We start from the raw sequence: 15,874 nt of genomic DNA, 5'->3' as shown, positions 1-15,874 counted from the left end.
CTTTCTCATTGAATTTCTGCTATGCGTTGTAATTAAAAAGTGAAATACTTATATATATACGTGTAGAATAATTGTAAGAAAACGAATTTTTTTTTTACTTTTTAAAAAAACTGTATACTGTAGAGAATAGAAAAAAATTAAATATCTATAAAATAGGAAAAATTATAAATTTAAAGAATGGAAAAAATTTAATCTAAAGAATAGACAAAAATTAGAGAATAGAAAAAAAGTAAAGAGTAGAAAAAATAAAAAAAATTAAATAGTAGAAAAAATTAAAGAATAGAATAAAGCTAAAAAATAGTAAAAATTAAAAACTAGAAAAAAAGTTAAAGAGTAGAAAAAATTAAAGAATAGAATAAAGTAAAAAGTAGTAAAAATTAAAAACTAGAAAAAAAGTTAAAGAGTAGAAAAAATTAAAGAATAGAAAAAAAAGAGTAGAAAATAATTAAAAAGTAGAAAAAAAAATTAAACAATATAGAAAAAAGTAAAGAGTAGACAAAAATTGAAAAATAGAAAAAAGTAAAGAGTAGAACAAAATTGAAGAATAGAAAAAAATAAAGAATAGTAAAAAAAGTAAAGAGTAGAAAAAAATTAAAGAATAGAAAAAAATAAAGAATAGTAAAAAAGTAAAGAGTAGAACAAAATTAAAGAATAGAGAAAAATAAAGAATAGTAAAAAATTAAAGAATAGAAAAAAACCTTTTAATTTTCTCTGAAAAAAATAAATTTGTGACTAGATTTCGAAATTTATATTTTCGACTAAATTATTTAAATTGTCATATTTATTTATTTTTTTTTGTGCATGCCTTTCATTATAATAGGGTAATGACCCTGAAAAAGAAAACCGCAGTAAATGCAGAGCACATTCTTGCGAAAGAGTGACAACTTTTTTTTTTTTGCGCCTTAAAGTGCAACGTTTACTTATATATTTTATCTCAAGAACAATGGGGTTTTTTTTCCTCTATCTCTCTCTCTCTCTTGCTCTCTTTTTCCAGAGCAACTCGTTCATTTCGTTTTAGAATAACAATTTAGCAACTATAAGCAAAACCGGTATCCCACATATTATATGTATATTAAATTTCAACTATTGCACTCTTTATTTTCTCCTGCAGTTGTTATGGAAAATTCCAAAGCAAATCATTTTCTTTGAGTAAAGATTAATGTTTCCTTTAAAATTCGCAGAGTGCTGAAAACATTTTCTTTCCATTTTATTTTCTTACTTAATAAACCTTCGCACGTGCGTTTATATTGATTCGGTTGCAACATATTTTTATATTGTTTATCCAAATTTAGAATGTTGAATCACTCTTTTATTAAATGGACAAAAAAAAAATTTTATTCTATATTGTATTCAGTTTTTTTTTTTAAAACGTGCCAAAAAAAAATCGTAGTGAATATTTCTATTCAGTTGATTTTTGAATGTTTGTCCGTCATTTTGAATTTATTCTTTTAGTTACAAATTTAAATTAATTAGCTAATTTTTTTTTCCTCTTTATGTACACAGAGTATTTTATTTTATTTTATTTTAATGTCTGCACTAAAAAAATTTATTTGATTCAAATAACCGATTACTTGACTATTATCAATTAAATATTTACTTAAATCAACTAATTTTTATATTTTAAAATTTAATATCAATTAGAGAAATTATCAATTAATTCTCAAAATAATTTTTTTTTTTATCGTGAAATTATCAATAGTTTAAATCGAATAAATTGTGTTTGAAGCAATAATTTCAGGATTTTGAAGAAAATACCGAATTTAATTGATTTGAATAGAAATTATTTAAATCAGAGTGGCCACAGGTCAGGGAAATCAAGGATTTGAGGGAAAAGTCAGGGAAAATAGAATTTATCAGGAAAATTAGGAAAAAGTGAGGAATTTTTATTAAAGAACTGGAAAAACTTAAATTTTGGAAAAGTTACAAATAATTGCAGAAATTCAATTATTTTCAGAAGTAATAAAATTCTTCCCCAAAATTCAATTATATGTTCAAAAATTAAAAAAACAAAATTCTCGTCAAAATTTCAATTATCTTTAAAAATTATCAATTTCTTCTCCAAAATTCAATTATTTTAAAAAAAATGTTTATAAAATTCCTTAACAAAATTTCAATTATTTTCCAAAATTTTTCTTAATTGATATTCAATATCTACTATTTTAATAAAATTTTCCAAGAGAATTCAATTATTTGAAAAAAAAAATGTTTTAGTAAAATTCTAAGCAAACATTAAATTATTTTTATAAATAATAAAAATTTTACAGGAATTCAACTATCTACAAATTTTTTTATAATTGTTTATTCGCAATAATTCAATTTTTTGCATAAATATAATAAAATTTTCTACAGAGATTCAATTATTTTCATGAATAATAAAACTCATTGCAGAATTTCAATTATTTTTAATACATTTTTAATTGGATTTCTCGAAAAAATGCAATTATTCTTGAAAATTTTATTAAACTTCGTCGATAAAATTCAATTATTAAAAAATTTGTTGATAAAATTGAGAATGCAATTTTAAAGAATATTCATTTATTCAATAAATTATTTATTTTTGTATTTAAATAATTGAATTCTCGTAAAATCTAATAAAAAACTGATTTGAAAATTAATTTCATTTGAAATTTTAGATAATAATTGAATATTAAATGCAATACAGTGTGGATTTTTAAAAATAATTGAATTTTGAAAAGGTTTTCAATTAAAATCTTTAAAAAATTGAATGTTTCATAATTTAAACTGCCAATTTTGTAGAATTAATTTTTCTTGAAAAAGTTTAATTGAATTTTTTTAAAAATCATTTGACGTTTTTATTTTCTAAATATTTAATTAAAGGATGTTCGAATAATCGAAATTTCGGAAAATTGAATTGTAAACAAATGGATTTGAAAATTCTCAAATTCTTGCAAAAAGTATTAAAAATAATTGATAATTGAATTTTATAATTGAATTTTTTTTTATATAATTAATATAATTTATTTTTTAATTATTTATTTATTATCAAATATAATTTTTTATTATTTGAATTTTCTCCCAGAATTTTTCACGAAATTTTTTCATGGCTTTAAATTTATTTTTCAATTATAATGTTTTATTTACAATTGAATTTTAATAATATTTGTGAAAATAATTAGGTACATTTTTCTAAGAATTTCCTTAAAATTGTGTATTAAAATTTAAAACTAATTCAAATCCTGTGAAGATTATTATTAATTATGAAAATAATTGAAGTCTTACAACGAATTTTATTACAATTTTTTTAAATAAATTGAAATCCTGTAAAGAATTGTATTATTTATAAAAAAACAACTGAATTCCTGCAACGTATTTGATTGCATTTTTTTTTTAAATACTTGAATTCTTTTTGAGAAATTTTAATAAAATACTAGATTTTAAAAATATTTGAATTTTAGCAAAGAATTTCATTATTCGTGAAATGTAATTGAATTCGTGCAAAAAATTTTTGATAATAATTCCATTTTTCGAGAAATTAATTGTATAAAATTAAATTAAAATTCTATAAAAAATAATTGAAATCCTTTGAAAAATTGTATCATATTTATGAAAATAATTAAATTCCTACAACTAATTTTATTATATATTTTTTTAAATAATTTAATTCATGTAAAAAATTTTATATTACTTGTAAAACTAATTGAATTTTTGGGAAGGATTTTATTAAAATTTTTGTAAGTATAATTTAATTTTTTTTCTTGGAAAATTTTACGGAAATTTAAATTACTACGAAACGTGATGATTTGAAATTTTTTGAAAATCTTAATTCTTATGCAGTAATAATAATGATTAAATGTTTATTTAAAAAAGAATTCATTGATGTTTGCGAATCATTTTACAATTAAAAAAATTCATAAATAAATGTAATGGAACATTTTTTTTTGAGTATGTAAACTTTTTTATAGAGTGAATCAGAATATTCTATAATATAATAAATAAAATTAAAAAAAAATAAATTAATTAAAAAAAAATAAAAAATAAAAAAAAATAAAATATAATTATTATTTATAATAAATTATAAATAATATAATAATTAATATTCTTTTCAGGGAAAAAGGCTTAAAAATCAGAATCTAAAGGCTAAAATTCGATCAAAATATTATTCTATCAACGTTTTTAGTTTAATTTTATAGTTAAAAGTTGGCTAAAAAGTAAAATTCTAAAATTACTTTTCTTCGGTAATTCTACAGTAAGATTAAAAAAATATTCATTTAGCTGAATTTTGCAAGTTCGAGGGGAAGAAAAAAAATTGCCTCACGATGCTTCGAAGGTAAACCAACATTCACTGTTTCCAAATCTTGACCAAACGACCTATTGTAATGATATGGGTGCGAAATTTTTATACCAGATAAAATTAGAGGTTACGGATGTTTATTGTTTCATTTTTTTTTCTCTTACATTTTATGGCTTACAATTAGTATCCCACATATAAAAAATAGCGTATATTACACCAAAACAAAATTTTGTTATATTTTTAAAAAAAGTTGCCAGAAATTCGATTTTGGAATTACGAATTATTATTCCAAAATCGAATTTCTGGAAATTTTTTTGAAAAATATAATAGTGAGTAGGCATCGCTACTGGGTAAAAGTGAGGCTTTTTCTTACGGGTCCTCCGTTTACGTTTACATACACTGTCGACTAGAGGCGTGGTGAGCATTAAAACGAGCATTACTCAGACCGACGGGACGGTTCAAGGAGATCCAGCAGTGCTCTCACGGTAGGCTGCCGTGTGCCTCGCCCGTATTCGGGTCAGCCGAGTACTGTCGTGACGTAACCGTAACACGGCCTATTCCCACCGTTTTACCGGAAGTCGAGGCACACGCTCCTCAGCAGCAAATCAAAAATCAATGCATATTCCATATTTCGATCAATGTCATTTTTTAAATCAATCAAAATTCTTTCTAAAAATCTCAAATCATATGTTATGGATTCGAAATCGAAAATTAGAATTATCATTGTCTTGAAATAAAAAAAATTAAAATTGTCTTAAAATTGATTTTAAAATGCAGCCACCCTCCAAAAATCTTGGGATTTTATTTTAAGCACGATTGAGACTCGAAATAGGTCCTCAAATTTGAAAAAAATCCGTAACTTTGCTCAAAGTCCGTAAAAGTCCGTTTTATTTAAAAAAAAGGTCCGTAAAGTCCGTAATTTGATTTAAAAAGGATAAAAAGTTCCTAAATTGTACGATATAATTTTGGAAATTTTAAAAAAGTTAGAAATTATTGCAGAAAATCAATTATTTTCAAAAGTAATAAAATTCTTCGTAGAAATTCAATTATGTTCAAAAATTTTTTTAAATTCTCATCAAAATTTCAATTATTTTTAGAAATGATTAAATTCTTTCTTTGAAATTCAATTATTTTCGCAAAAATTTTCCTCAATTCAATGATTTTCAACATTTATTTTCATAAAATTTATTTATTTATTTATTTAAATTCAAAAGAATTCAATTACTTAAAAAAATATATTTAATAAAATTCTACACAAACTTTTAATTATTTTCAAAAAAAAAATAATAAAAATGTCACAGGAATTTTATTATTTAGAAATTTTTTTCTTATAAATTTCTTCACAACTTATTCAATTATTTTCATAAATAATAAAATTCATTGCAGAAAAAATCAATTATTATTTAAAAAAAAAACGTTTTTTTAAAATTCTTTAGAAGAATTCAATTATTTACAAAAAATACTAGAATTTTTCACAGGAATTCAATTATTTTCAAATATTTTAATAAAATTGTTCGAAAGAAATCAATTATTTTAAACACAATTTTAATTAGATTTTTTTTGAAATAATTCAATTATATTCTTTTAGATTTTAATAAAATTCTTCCTAAGAATTCAATTATTTAAAATTTTAAATAAATAATTTTTCGAAAGAATTCAATTATTAAAAATAAATAACAAAATTATTCCTGAAAATTCAATTATTTTGAGACATTTAAATAAAATTCTTTGCAAAATTCAATTGTTTTCATAACTAACAATATTCATCAGAAAAATTCAATTATTTTTAAAATAAAATTTTTAAAAATTGAATTCTCCTTGGAAATTCAATTATTTAAAAAAGTTCTAATAAAATCGTTGACAAGAATTGAATTATTTTCATAAATAATAAAACTCATCGAAGAATTTCAATTATTTTTAATACTATGTTAAATTAATTCATCGAAAAACTCAATTATTTTCACAAATAAAGTTTTCCACAAGAATTTAATTATTCAAAATGAAATTTTCATAATATTTACTATATTTCAAAAAAATTATTGATTTACAACAATGTTTACAAAATTCTTATGAGGAATTCAATTATTTTTTAAAAGAACAAAATTTTTCACATGAATTCAATTCTTTTTAAACATTTTAATAAAATTTTTCGCAATAATTCAATTATTTTCATAAATAATAAAATTTTGACGGAGATTCAATTATTTTCGTAAATAATAAAATTCTTTTTAGGAATTCAATTATTTTCGTAAATAATAAAATTCATTGCAGAATTTCAATTATTTTTAATACAATTTTAATCCAATTCGTCGAAGAAAATCTTTAAAATTTTATTAAAATTCGTCAAAAGAATTCAGTTATTTAAAAATTTATAGATAAAATTCTTTCTGAAAATTCAATTTTAAGAAATAATTTAATTCTAGTAGAATTTTCTCAAAAAAATTGATTTAAAAATGAATTTCAGTTAAAATTTTAGATTATAATCGAATTTTAAAAGCAATACAGCGTAAATTTTCAGAAATAATTGAATTTTGAAAAGGTTTCAGATTAAAATCTTTGAAAATTTGAATTTTTCATATTTTTAATTAACAATTCTGTGGAATAATTTTTTTTTTAAAAAGTTTAATTGCGGATTTTTTGTAATTATTTAAAGTTTTTATTTTCTAATATTTATTTAATGGAAGAATTTACGAATAATTGAAATTTTGTAAAATTGAATTCTAAACAAATGAATTTGTAAATTCTCAATAGAACTTTTTCAGAAATTATTATTTTTAAAATTAATAAAATTCTTCGCAGAAATTCAATTATTTTCATAAATAACAATATTCATCACAAGAGTTCAATTATTTTCAAAAGTAATAAAATTCAATTATTTTCAAAAATTTTCATCAAATTCATTGCAAAATTTCAATTATTTTGAAAAATTTTTCTTAATTAAATAATTTGTACATCTATTATTTTAATAAAATATCTCTGAGTAATTCAATTATTTAAAAGCAATTCTGACAAAGTTTTACACGAATATTCAATTATTTTCTAAAATAATAATCATTTTACAGAAATTCAATTATTAAAAATAGAATTTGCATAAATTTTTTCAAGAAAAAAAAATTGTTTGTAAAATTCTTCTTAATAATTCAATTATTTTCATAAATAATAAAACTCATTGTAGAATTTCAATTATTTTTAATACAATTTTAATCGAATTTCTCGAAAAATGTAATTATTCTTAAAAAATTTATTAAAATTCCTTAAAAGAATTCAATTATTTGAAATTTTTGTTAATAATGATTCTTTATGGGAATTGAATTTTAAGAAACATTCAATTATTCAATAAATTATTTATTTGCATTTTTACATTTAAATTTGTATTTAAATAATTAAATTCTAGTACAATCTTCTAATAAAAATTGATTTTCATTTTATAAAAATGAATTTCAGTTAAAATTTCGGATAATAATTGAATATTAAAAGCAATATAGCGTGAATTTTTAAAAATAATTGAATTTTGAAATTAATTTTTTTGAAAAAGTTTAATTGCCGATTTTTTGAAATTATTTTAAGTTTTTATTTTCTAATATTTATTTAATTGAAGAATTTACAAACAATTGCAATTTCGTAAAATTGAATATTGTAAAGAAATGGATTTGAGAATTGTCGAAGAACTTTTTCGAAAATTATTAAAAATAATCGATTTAAAGAAGAATTTTAGTTTTAAATTCTTGAAAATAATAATTGAATTATAAATGATTTTATCACTCATTTTTAATTATTATAAAACATGAAGAAATCGATGACTTCGAGTCGAAGACTCGGAGTTATCGATATCTTCATGTTTTATAGTTTTGAAAAATTGAATTTATAGTTTTAAGTAAAATATTCTCTTATTTGCCACGGACTGTTTATATTTTTGTTAGTAATTGGTCCGTAATTTTTCATTTTTAGTCCGTAAAGTCCGTATTTAACTATTTTTAAATACTTTCACTGATTCGAGCCTTGAAAGAAAAAAGTAGCAATCGGACTTTAAATAAAATCCTAATGGTAAGATTTAGTTAAAAACTGACTTTAAGTTAGTCAAACTCAAGTTAAAAATCGTCTTCTTAAAATTACTTCTCATTTGATAACAAAGAATTTATTTCTACACTAAAACTTGAAAGAAACTTTTTTCTTTTGTTTTCTTTCTTATTTCTTTATTTTTTCTGCAAAAAAAAAGGAGCAACAGTTTATATGTAGGTACGATTAACTTGAAGGGAATGTGTTTATACATAAACCAAACCGTACATACATTATTCATTCTACAATATTCAATGTATGGTTCAATGTATTTTATATGTTCACAATCAGTATTCAAAGTATCCGATTATTCCCCTGGTACATCCTGTTTGCCCTGTTTGTTTTATAATACATACAATTTAATCCGAATAATTTACTGCACAATTTTCAATGTTCATACTCTATACATCTACTTTATGTACTATGGGAGAAAAAATAAAAGATTATCGAATCAAAGAAATATGAATCTAGCTCTTGAATCAAAATATATCCATATACAATTTTCAAGGATATAAAATACATTATAGCCTCTCGATACATATACGTTCCGACAGATTCAATAAAGACATGATGCATAGCGCACATAAAGACCCGATGCATGGGAGAAGACTATTAATTTTCATTCTAATTCCCTTATTTACGCGATTTAAGGATAAAATAGCGTTTTGTAATTAAAATATGAAAGTTGAATTCAATTATAAAGTGGAAATGGTTCACACAATTTGTCACTATTGATATATTTGTAGATGTTGTATCTAGGACTAAACTCTACTCTCAATATTCTTAACACGTACAGACTTCGCACTCGATAATTAATTTTCAAAAAGTAGCGAAAAGTAACTTTCAAACTAAAAAACGTAGTAAATAGTAGGTTTTAGTAGATGAGTGCGAACCCTGTGTTGTATGATTGGACCGACTAATTCTTAATACTCTTAACAACTCTGTATTCTTAACACAAATGAAAATTACCCAATTTTCTGAAATTGAAAACATTTTTACAATTGTCAGTATTTGAAAAGAAGAACAAGGCTGATTAGAACGGTATTTCTAATGTCCATGTGTTCAGTTTAGTCACGCTTTCTTTTCACTTGGTCAAGAGCCAAGAGTTGAGCACCCTTTTTATGTCAACTATTGTTTCATTTTCAAAAAAGATCATTTAGAATCTCAGTTTTTCTCCCAAGAATTCTCATGTTTTCTCCTCAATGATTAATCTCTCACACCAAAAGGTTGTTGTTGTAATTTACCATCACAAACTACATTACACAGTATTCGAGATGAAAGAAAAAAAAAGATTTGAAATTGAAAGTGAATGAATTTTGAGAAAAGTACTTCATTATTTCTCGATTGGCGGCTTATTAGGCGCATAAGATACATAAGTGGTTATCTAGCTTATGTGCGGCGCGATAAAAATTACCGTAGTCTCTATTTAGATAATAAGAAGTATATATGTGTGTATGGCTGGAAGCGAGCTGAAAGCGAGCTGGAAGTTAAAAGGAGCTTGAGAGTGAGAGAGTTTCGCGGATGGCTGAACCAACTAAGTCGTTATAATGAACCATCTTTAAAGACACAACTCGAACTCGTTACACGTCAGCAACGAGAGAGGTGCAAACCAGGAAAATAGTCCACACAACTTCACTGAAACGGAAGTACAATTTTTCTATCGCAAACTGAATCGATTTTAGTTTTAAAACTCCCAACAATCATTATTAAAAGATAACAATCACTCGCATTCTTTTCTCGGGAAGAAACTTTCCAAAAAGTAAAAACAAAACATATACGGCGCGGAAGTAAATGAACGCACAAATGGAGATTAATTAAACTTATTTAGTAATTGTTAACAATTTATTTTTTTCCACACACGAAATGTCAGGAATTCTAAAGAATCTAAAGGTCCTCATCATCACTTTCATGATGATTGACTACCAACATTGTATTTTTCTTAGATTACGTGTACGTGGAAAAATAGAAACAAAATAAAAAAAGTTTTATATAAAGAAAAGTGAAAATAAAATAAATGTGGAACAATTTTTCGCAATGGTACATAAATTGTCTCTGATAGAAGGGAATAATGATTAAATACAATTGAATTTTAAAAAGAGGTCAGCATTTCAAAATTCCAGAATTGTACGAATTACCGAGAAAATAAAGTATTTATATACAATGCTCTTGAGTAACAAGACGAATTCGATAATAATAATTGAATAAAACTTTTCTTTTATCGGAAATGTTATAATGCACGCGAACTGTAATCGATCTTTATCAATTGGGGAAGGGGCAGACACGCTGATTTTACGCACTTTATAATTGATATCGAATACTGAAACTATAATTTCCTGGTGTAGTTTTAATTTCCCATGTAACGTTTAATTAAACAGTTGATTAGAAATTTAGAATATGATGCAATATTTGCTAGTAATGTATTACTTCATTCTTTATAATTTTGTGTAAAGATTTAAAAATTCAACCTGAATAAACCGATAAATCGTTACCGATAAAATATGTTTGTTTCAATCAAGTGTGTCAAATTTTTAGACTCTGTGTTAATGATGTTGATTTTTTCGCAGATAATCCCAGCTTGTCTGCTGGTGACCTCGGGAGCCCGGAGAGTACAAATTCGACCACGAGTCGCGGAGCCTCAGGTCTATTACGAGGAGGAGGACAACCAGCAGGCGGAGGATGAATACGAGGCGCCGATTTATCAGCCACGAGCACGAGCCCTACCCTCCCCTCGCTCCAAAGACACGCTCCAAGGATCGAAACCACCTCCGGTCCAAACAATCCGCAATTATAACAAAGTTAACGACGACGGCTCCTTCACTTTTGGCTATGAAGCTGCGGACGGGTCATTTAAGGAAGAAACACGTGGAACGGATTGCGTGGTCCGGGGCAAGTACGGCTATGTCGACCCCGATGGTAACAAAAGAGAGTTTACGTATGTTTCTGGAAATCCTTGCGATCCGAATGCACCAAAAGACGAGGATGATCTGGCTGATAAGGAGGAAGAAATCGCTGGTCCTGCCAACTACCCAGCTGCAAGGCCCATCCAACGACCAGTTAGGCCCAACTATCCAGCCACCACACCCAGAGTACCAACCACCATCTTCCAAACCGAGTACCAACTAGACGACGACGCCAGCCAGGAACTCGAAGAAGTCTCCCGTCCAGCGACCAGACCCTCCGCCTTCAGACGCCCCGTCCTCAGAGTCACCGAACCCACCACCTCCAGCTTATACCAACCCAACCCCACCTCCGAACCCGTCTACCGACTCGCCAGCAGCACCCTCGCTGGCCCCCGCTACCAACTGGCCCAAACCACCTCCTCCCCCCATCGCTCACCCTCCCCCTCATCAGCCTCCACCATCTACCAACCCATCGAGGCCAGCACCCGCGCCACCACCATCGCTCGCCAAAGACCTCAATCCGTCGCCATCACTCCTCGCCCCCACGTCGCCCAAGTCGCCGCCCAATACGTCGGTCCCAGTAGCACCGAGAGGCCCGGCGTCGTATTCGCCCCCAGGACCTACCACCCAACATCAGCCACCACCAGCCTACCACCCCGTGCCGTCTCCTCCACGCCACCGCCTCAGAATCTCGACTTTGCCGCCGAACTCGAACGCTACGTCAACTCCGTCGCCCTGACGTCCTCCCCAACAGCCCGGCCCCAAGGTCACCCCAAGGCAAAGAGTTCACCGTCAGCCGAGCCCATCTATCAGTCCGAATTAGTTTACGATCCCGCAACCGGTCAGTACAATACACAACTTTATCAGTCCTTACCACAAACCGTTGGCGATATCAGCCTCAGTCACAAGCTCCAACCATTCGTAGCCCAGCCTCAACAACTCGCGCCCATCCAGCAGCTGTCCCAGGCCCAGCGGCAGAACCCCATCTACCGTCAACCTCCACCTCAACCTTCATCATCATCATCGCAGATCGCTAGACAACCCCAGGAGGCAATCTACAGGAAGCAGCAGGCCGAGATCTTCCAGCAGTCCCAACAACTCTACGCACAACAACAGAGACGTCAACAGCAGCCCCAGAGGTTTCAACTTCTAGATCCTCAGAGGGACGCTCAGTCGTTCTACTACGTTCAATCGCCACCTCATGGACAGCACGCCGGTGGCTCACTCTCCGCCGGTCAAATTGATCAGTTCCTTCGTGGTAATGCCGAGGGCTTTTGAAAACTGATCTTCTAAAGATCGGTTTCTCTTTTTTTTCCGAATACGTGTAGATTGTCCATATTTGCGTTAGTTCACACGTCTACAGTTTTGGAATACGAACCAGTCTATCAAACAAACAATCAATCAATCAATCAATCGAAGTCAACAAAAAATATTCGCACAATTTACGAAAGTCGTTCGTGAACGATATGGGATAGAAAAGGATGGGAATATTCTATCCTTTTCTAATCCATGGTTTGCGTTCGCGAACGACATTGTGCTTGGGCCTTAAAAGAACTTGTAGACGAACCCTAATCGAAGAAACGCATGCGCAATGGAGGTGTCACCGTTTTCCAAGAAAAAAAAAACAGTGAATCCAAAGAGAACGTCGTGCATGCATTTACTCTCCTATTTTCCCCTGGGGAATATTTTTATTTTACTGTTTTTATTTGGGGTCCTACTTAGGTCCAATTGGGCTGATTAGGTCCTACTTTGGGCCAATTGACCTTATTGAGTCTTAATTAATTGGCCTTATTAGGCCCCCCTTAGAGCCAATTGGCCTTATTAAGTACTACTTAGGTGCAATTGGCCTTATTAAGTCTAAGGGGGCCCTATTAGATCCAATTGGCCTTATTAGGCCCTCTTTAGGGCCAACTGGCCTTATTAGGCTCTTCTTAGGGTTAATTGGCCTTATTAAGTCCTATTTAGGTTCAATTGGCCTTATTAAATCTAAGGGGGGGGCCATTAGAGCCAATTGGCTTTATTAAGAACTACTTAGATCCAATTGACCTTATTAGGCCCTCTTTAGGGCCAACTGGCCTTATAAGGCTCTTCTTAGGGTTAATTGGCCTTATTAAGTCCTATTTAGGTTCAATTGGCCTTATTAAATCTAGGGGGGGGGGCATTAGAGCCAATTGGATTTATTAAGTACTACTTAGGTTCAATTGGCCTTATTAAGTCTAAGGGGGGCCCCTTAGAGCCAATTGGCCTTATTAGGTCCTCTTTAGGACCAATTGGCCTTATTAGGTTCTATCTAGGTCCAATTGACCTTATTAGGTTCTACCTAAGTCCACTTGGCCTCAATAGGTCCTACTAAGGACTAATTGGCCTTATTAGGTACAATTAGCCAAATTAGGCCGATTTAGCATAATTCGGACCCTTAACTCGACCTGGCCCAACCGAACCCAATTTTAAAAATGACTTTAAATTTTTTCTTGCAAAAATAAAAAATTTCTTTCAAACTTTCAAGGAAAAAGTAGATAGGAAAGTATGTTGAGGATTTTTAATAAAGTTTTGTGAAAAAATATTTAAGCTACTATATGAGGACTGTTAATAAACAACGTATAGTCACTGTGGGAAATTTCTAGTCGAACCCCCAAATTAGGGGCCACAAAATCGAATTAAATATAAACGTTTTTTTTTATTTTTCTTATTTTCGACTTTAAAGAAAAATCTTTAGCCCCATTTTGACTAAAAGCACAGTTTACGTTTAGAACCATTTCTCACTGAATTTTAGCCTTGAAAGCAGGATATTTAGCCTTAAATTTTAAAACCCAAAATTTTAAAATATAGTTTTAAATTAAAATCTACGTTTGAAAATGATTAAAAATAGCAAAAAAAAAATTAATTTTTGTCAACACAATATTTATATTTTGGATTTGGAATATTTGGATTTACATTATATTACAGTTCTATTACAATTTAAAATTTAGAAACAAAAATTCAAAAAGCAGTGGAAAAAATAATAGAAAAGTATAAATTAAAACTATGAAAAAATTTTAATGAATTGACTTGCTGATAATTGACAATTGTTTCGTGAAAAATTCCGGGAAAATTCAAATAGAAAAGTATAAAAAATAGAAAGGAAAAAAGAATAAGAAAATATAGAAAAAAATTTTTAAAAACAATAGAAAAGTATAAAGGAAAAAAAAGCATAAGAAAATATAGAAAAACAATAGAAAAGCATAAAAAAAGGATAAAGAGGAACAGTTATAACAATGTATAGAAAAACAATAGAAAAGTATAAAAAGTATAAAGAAAAAAAAATTATAACAATTTATAGAAAATCAATTAAAAAAACAAAAGAAAAGAATAAAGAAAAAAAATTACAACAAAATACAGTAAAATAATTTTAAAAAACAATAGAAAAGTATAAAAAGTATAAAGGAAAGAAAAAGGTATAAGAAAAAATAGAAAAACAATAAATAAAAACAAGAAAGATTTTTCAAAAAAGAAAAAATTTTTTTCACAAAAAGTAGGGAAAAAATTATAAAAAGAAGAGTAAATGCATGCGCGACTTTCGAGTAATTTATCAGAATTCGGACAAATTTCATTCCCAGCTTTTCCAAAAATCCATCGATAGAGGCATGGAATTTACCCGCACTCTGATGATTATAATACCCTGGGATTATACTGTCAGTTTCTAGCTTCTTAAAAGAAAAAAAAATTTTTTTTTCATCTCGAGCCTCCTTAACAGGTTGTTTGACGAAACCACAGGGAATTTTTTTTTTTACTTTATTTTCACGACTCATGACCTTAGAGAGTTCAGGGAGTTACCCTTTTACTTGTACAGGTTATTGTATATGAAACCCTTTTAATTTTTTTTTTTTACATTTCTCAATACATAATATTATAATTTAATTTTTATGTATCTTTTTCTAAAGTCGAACCAGTCGGAATGCAACTCTATTGAAAAATGATTTTTTTATTCAAAAATGTCCAACAAGAATTATTTTCACATAGTTGCCAGAGTACTGTAAAAATATTTCAAAATTAAATTACAGAACAATTTTTTTTAATGATTGTTTACTGTAATGAAATTTGAAAAAATCGAGTTGCATTCCGACAGGTTTCACTGTAATACAGTTTAAGAGAAATCTATTCTCCGGTTATCGAAAGTGCCATTGAATTTATAAACTGCAATTTTTAGTTTTTTTTTCCTAATTTTTCAAAATTTTGAAAATGTAAAATGGAAAAAATAAATAATAAATATTACACTAAAAATAATATTTAATAATTATTAATAATAGTTATTAATAATAAATTTTTCTATTTTTGGAAGGCCTGTTAATAATAAAAATAAACTTGAATAATTCATCAAAAAATTTCCCTTTAGTAAATAATTTACTTTTAGAAATAAAGTTTTATAATAAACAAAAAAAAAAAAATAGTAAAGAAAGTAAAAGTAATGAAAAAAAAATAAAGGAAAAAAAATAAAAATGACAAAGTGGAAAAAATTGTCGATCTTTAGATTGATTTTATACTGAAGTTAACTTTTGCCGTCTCACTAATGAATTTCAGATCATCAAAGAACATTAATTACTTTAAGTATTTATTTACTTCGTGCAAGACTATTAATGACTACTCAATTTCCCGATGTAATCTATTGCTTGCAGATTACTTGGTGAGA

General features: G+C 27.6%; 1 protein-coding gene across 2 annotated transcripts in view; it reads left to right on the top strand.

Annotated features, from left to right (window-relative positions):
- Nucleotides 1–14,582, top strand: part of LOC122498604 (RNA polymerase II degradation factor 1-like) — a 58,914-nt gene extending 44,332 nt beyond the window's left edge. Inside the window, exons 2-3 of one of the 2 annotated variants that reach the window (XM_043606410.1) lie at nt 10,873–12,049; nt 12,134–14,582. In XM_043606410.1, coding sequence (XP_043462345.1) covers nt 10,873–12,049; nt 12,134–12,486 — 1,530 coding nt within the window. In that variant the 3' untranslated portion in view covers nt 12,487–14,582. Of the gene's footprint in view, nt 1–10,872 lie in introns of both variants that reach the window. The other variant, XM_043606409.1, reaches the window with a different exon arrangement.
- The last annotated feature ends 1,292 nt before the right edge of the window (nt 14,583–15,874 follow it).

The sequence above is a fragment of the Leptopilina heterotoma genome, unplaced genomic scaffold, assembly GCF_015476425.1.
Source record: "Leptopilina heterotoma isolate Lh14 unplaced genomic scaffold, ASM1547642v1 Lhet_152, whole genome shotgun sequence".
NCBI classification, from domain to species: Eukaryota; Metazoa; Arthropoda; class Insecta; order Hymenoptera; family Figitidae; genus Leptopilina; species Leptopilina heterotoma.
The sequence above is the reverse complement of the archived record's forward strand: the minus strand, read 5'-3'. Positions and strand labels throughout refer to the sequence as shown.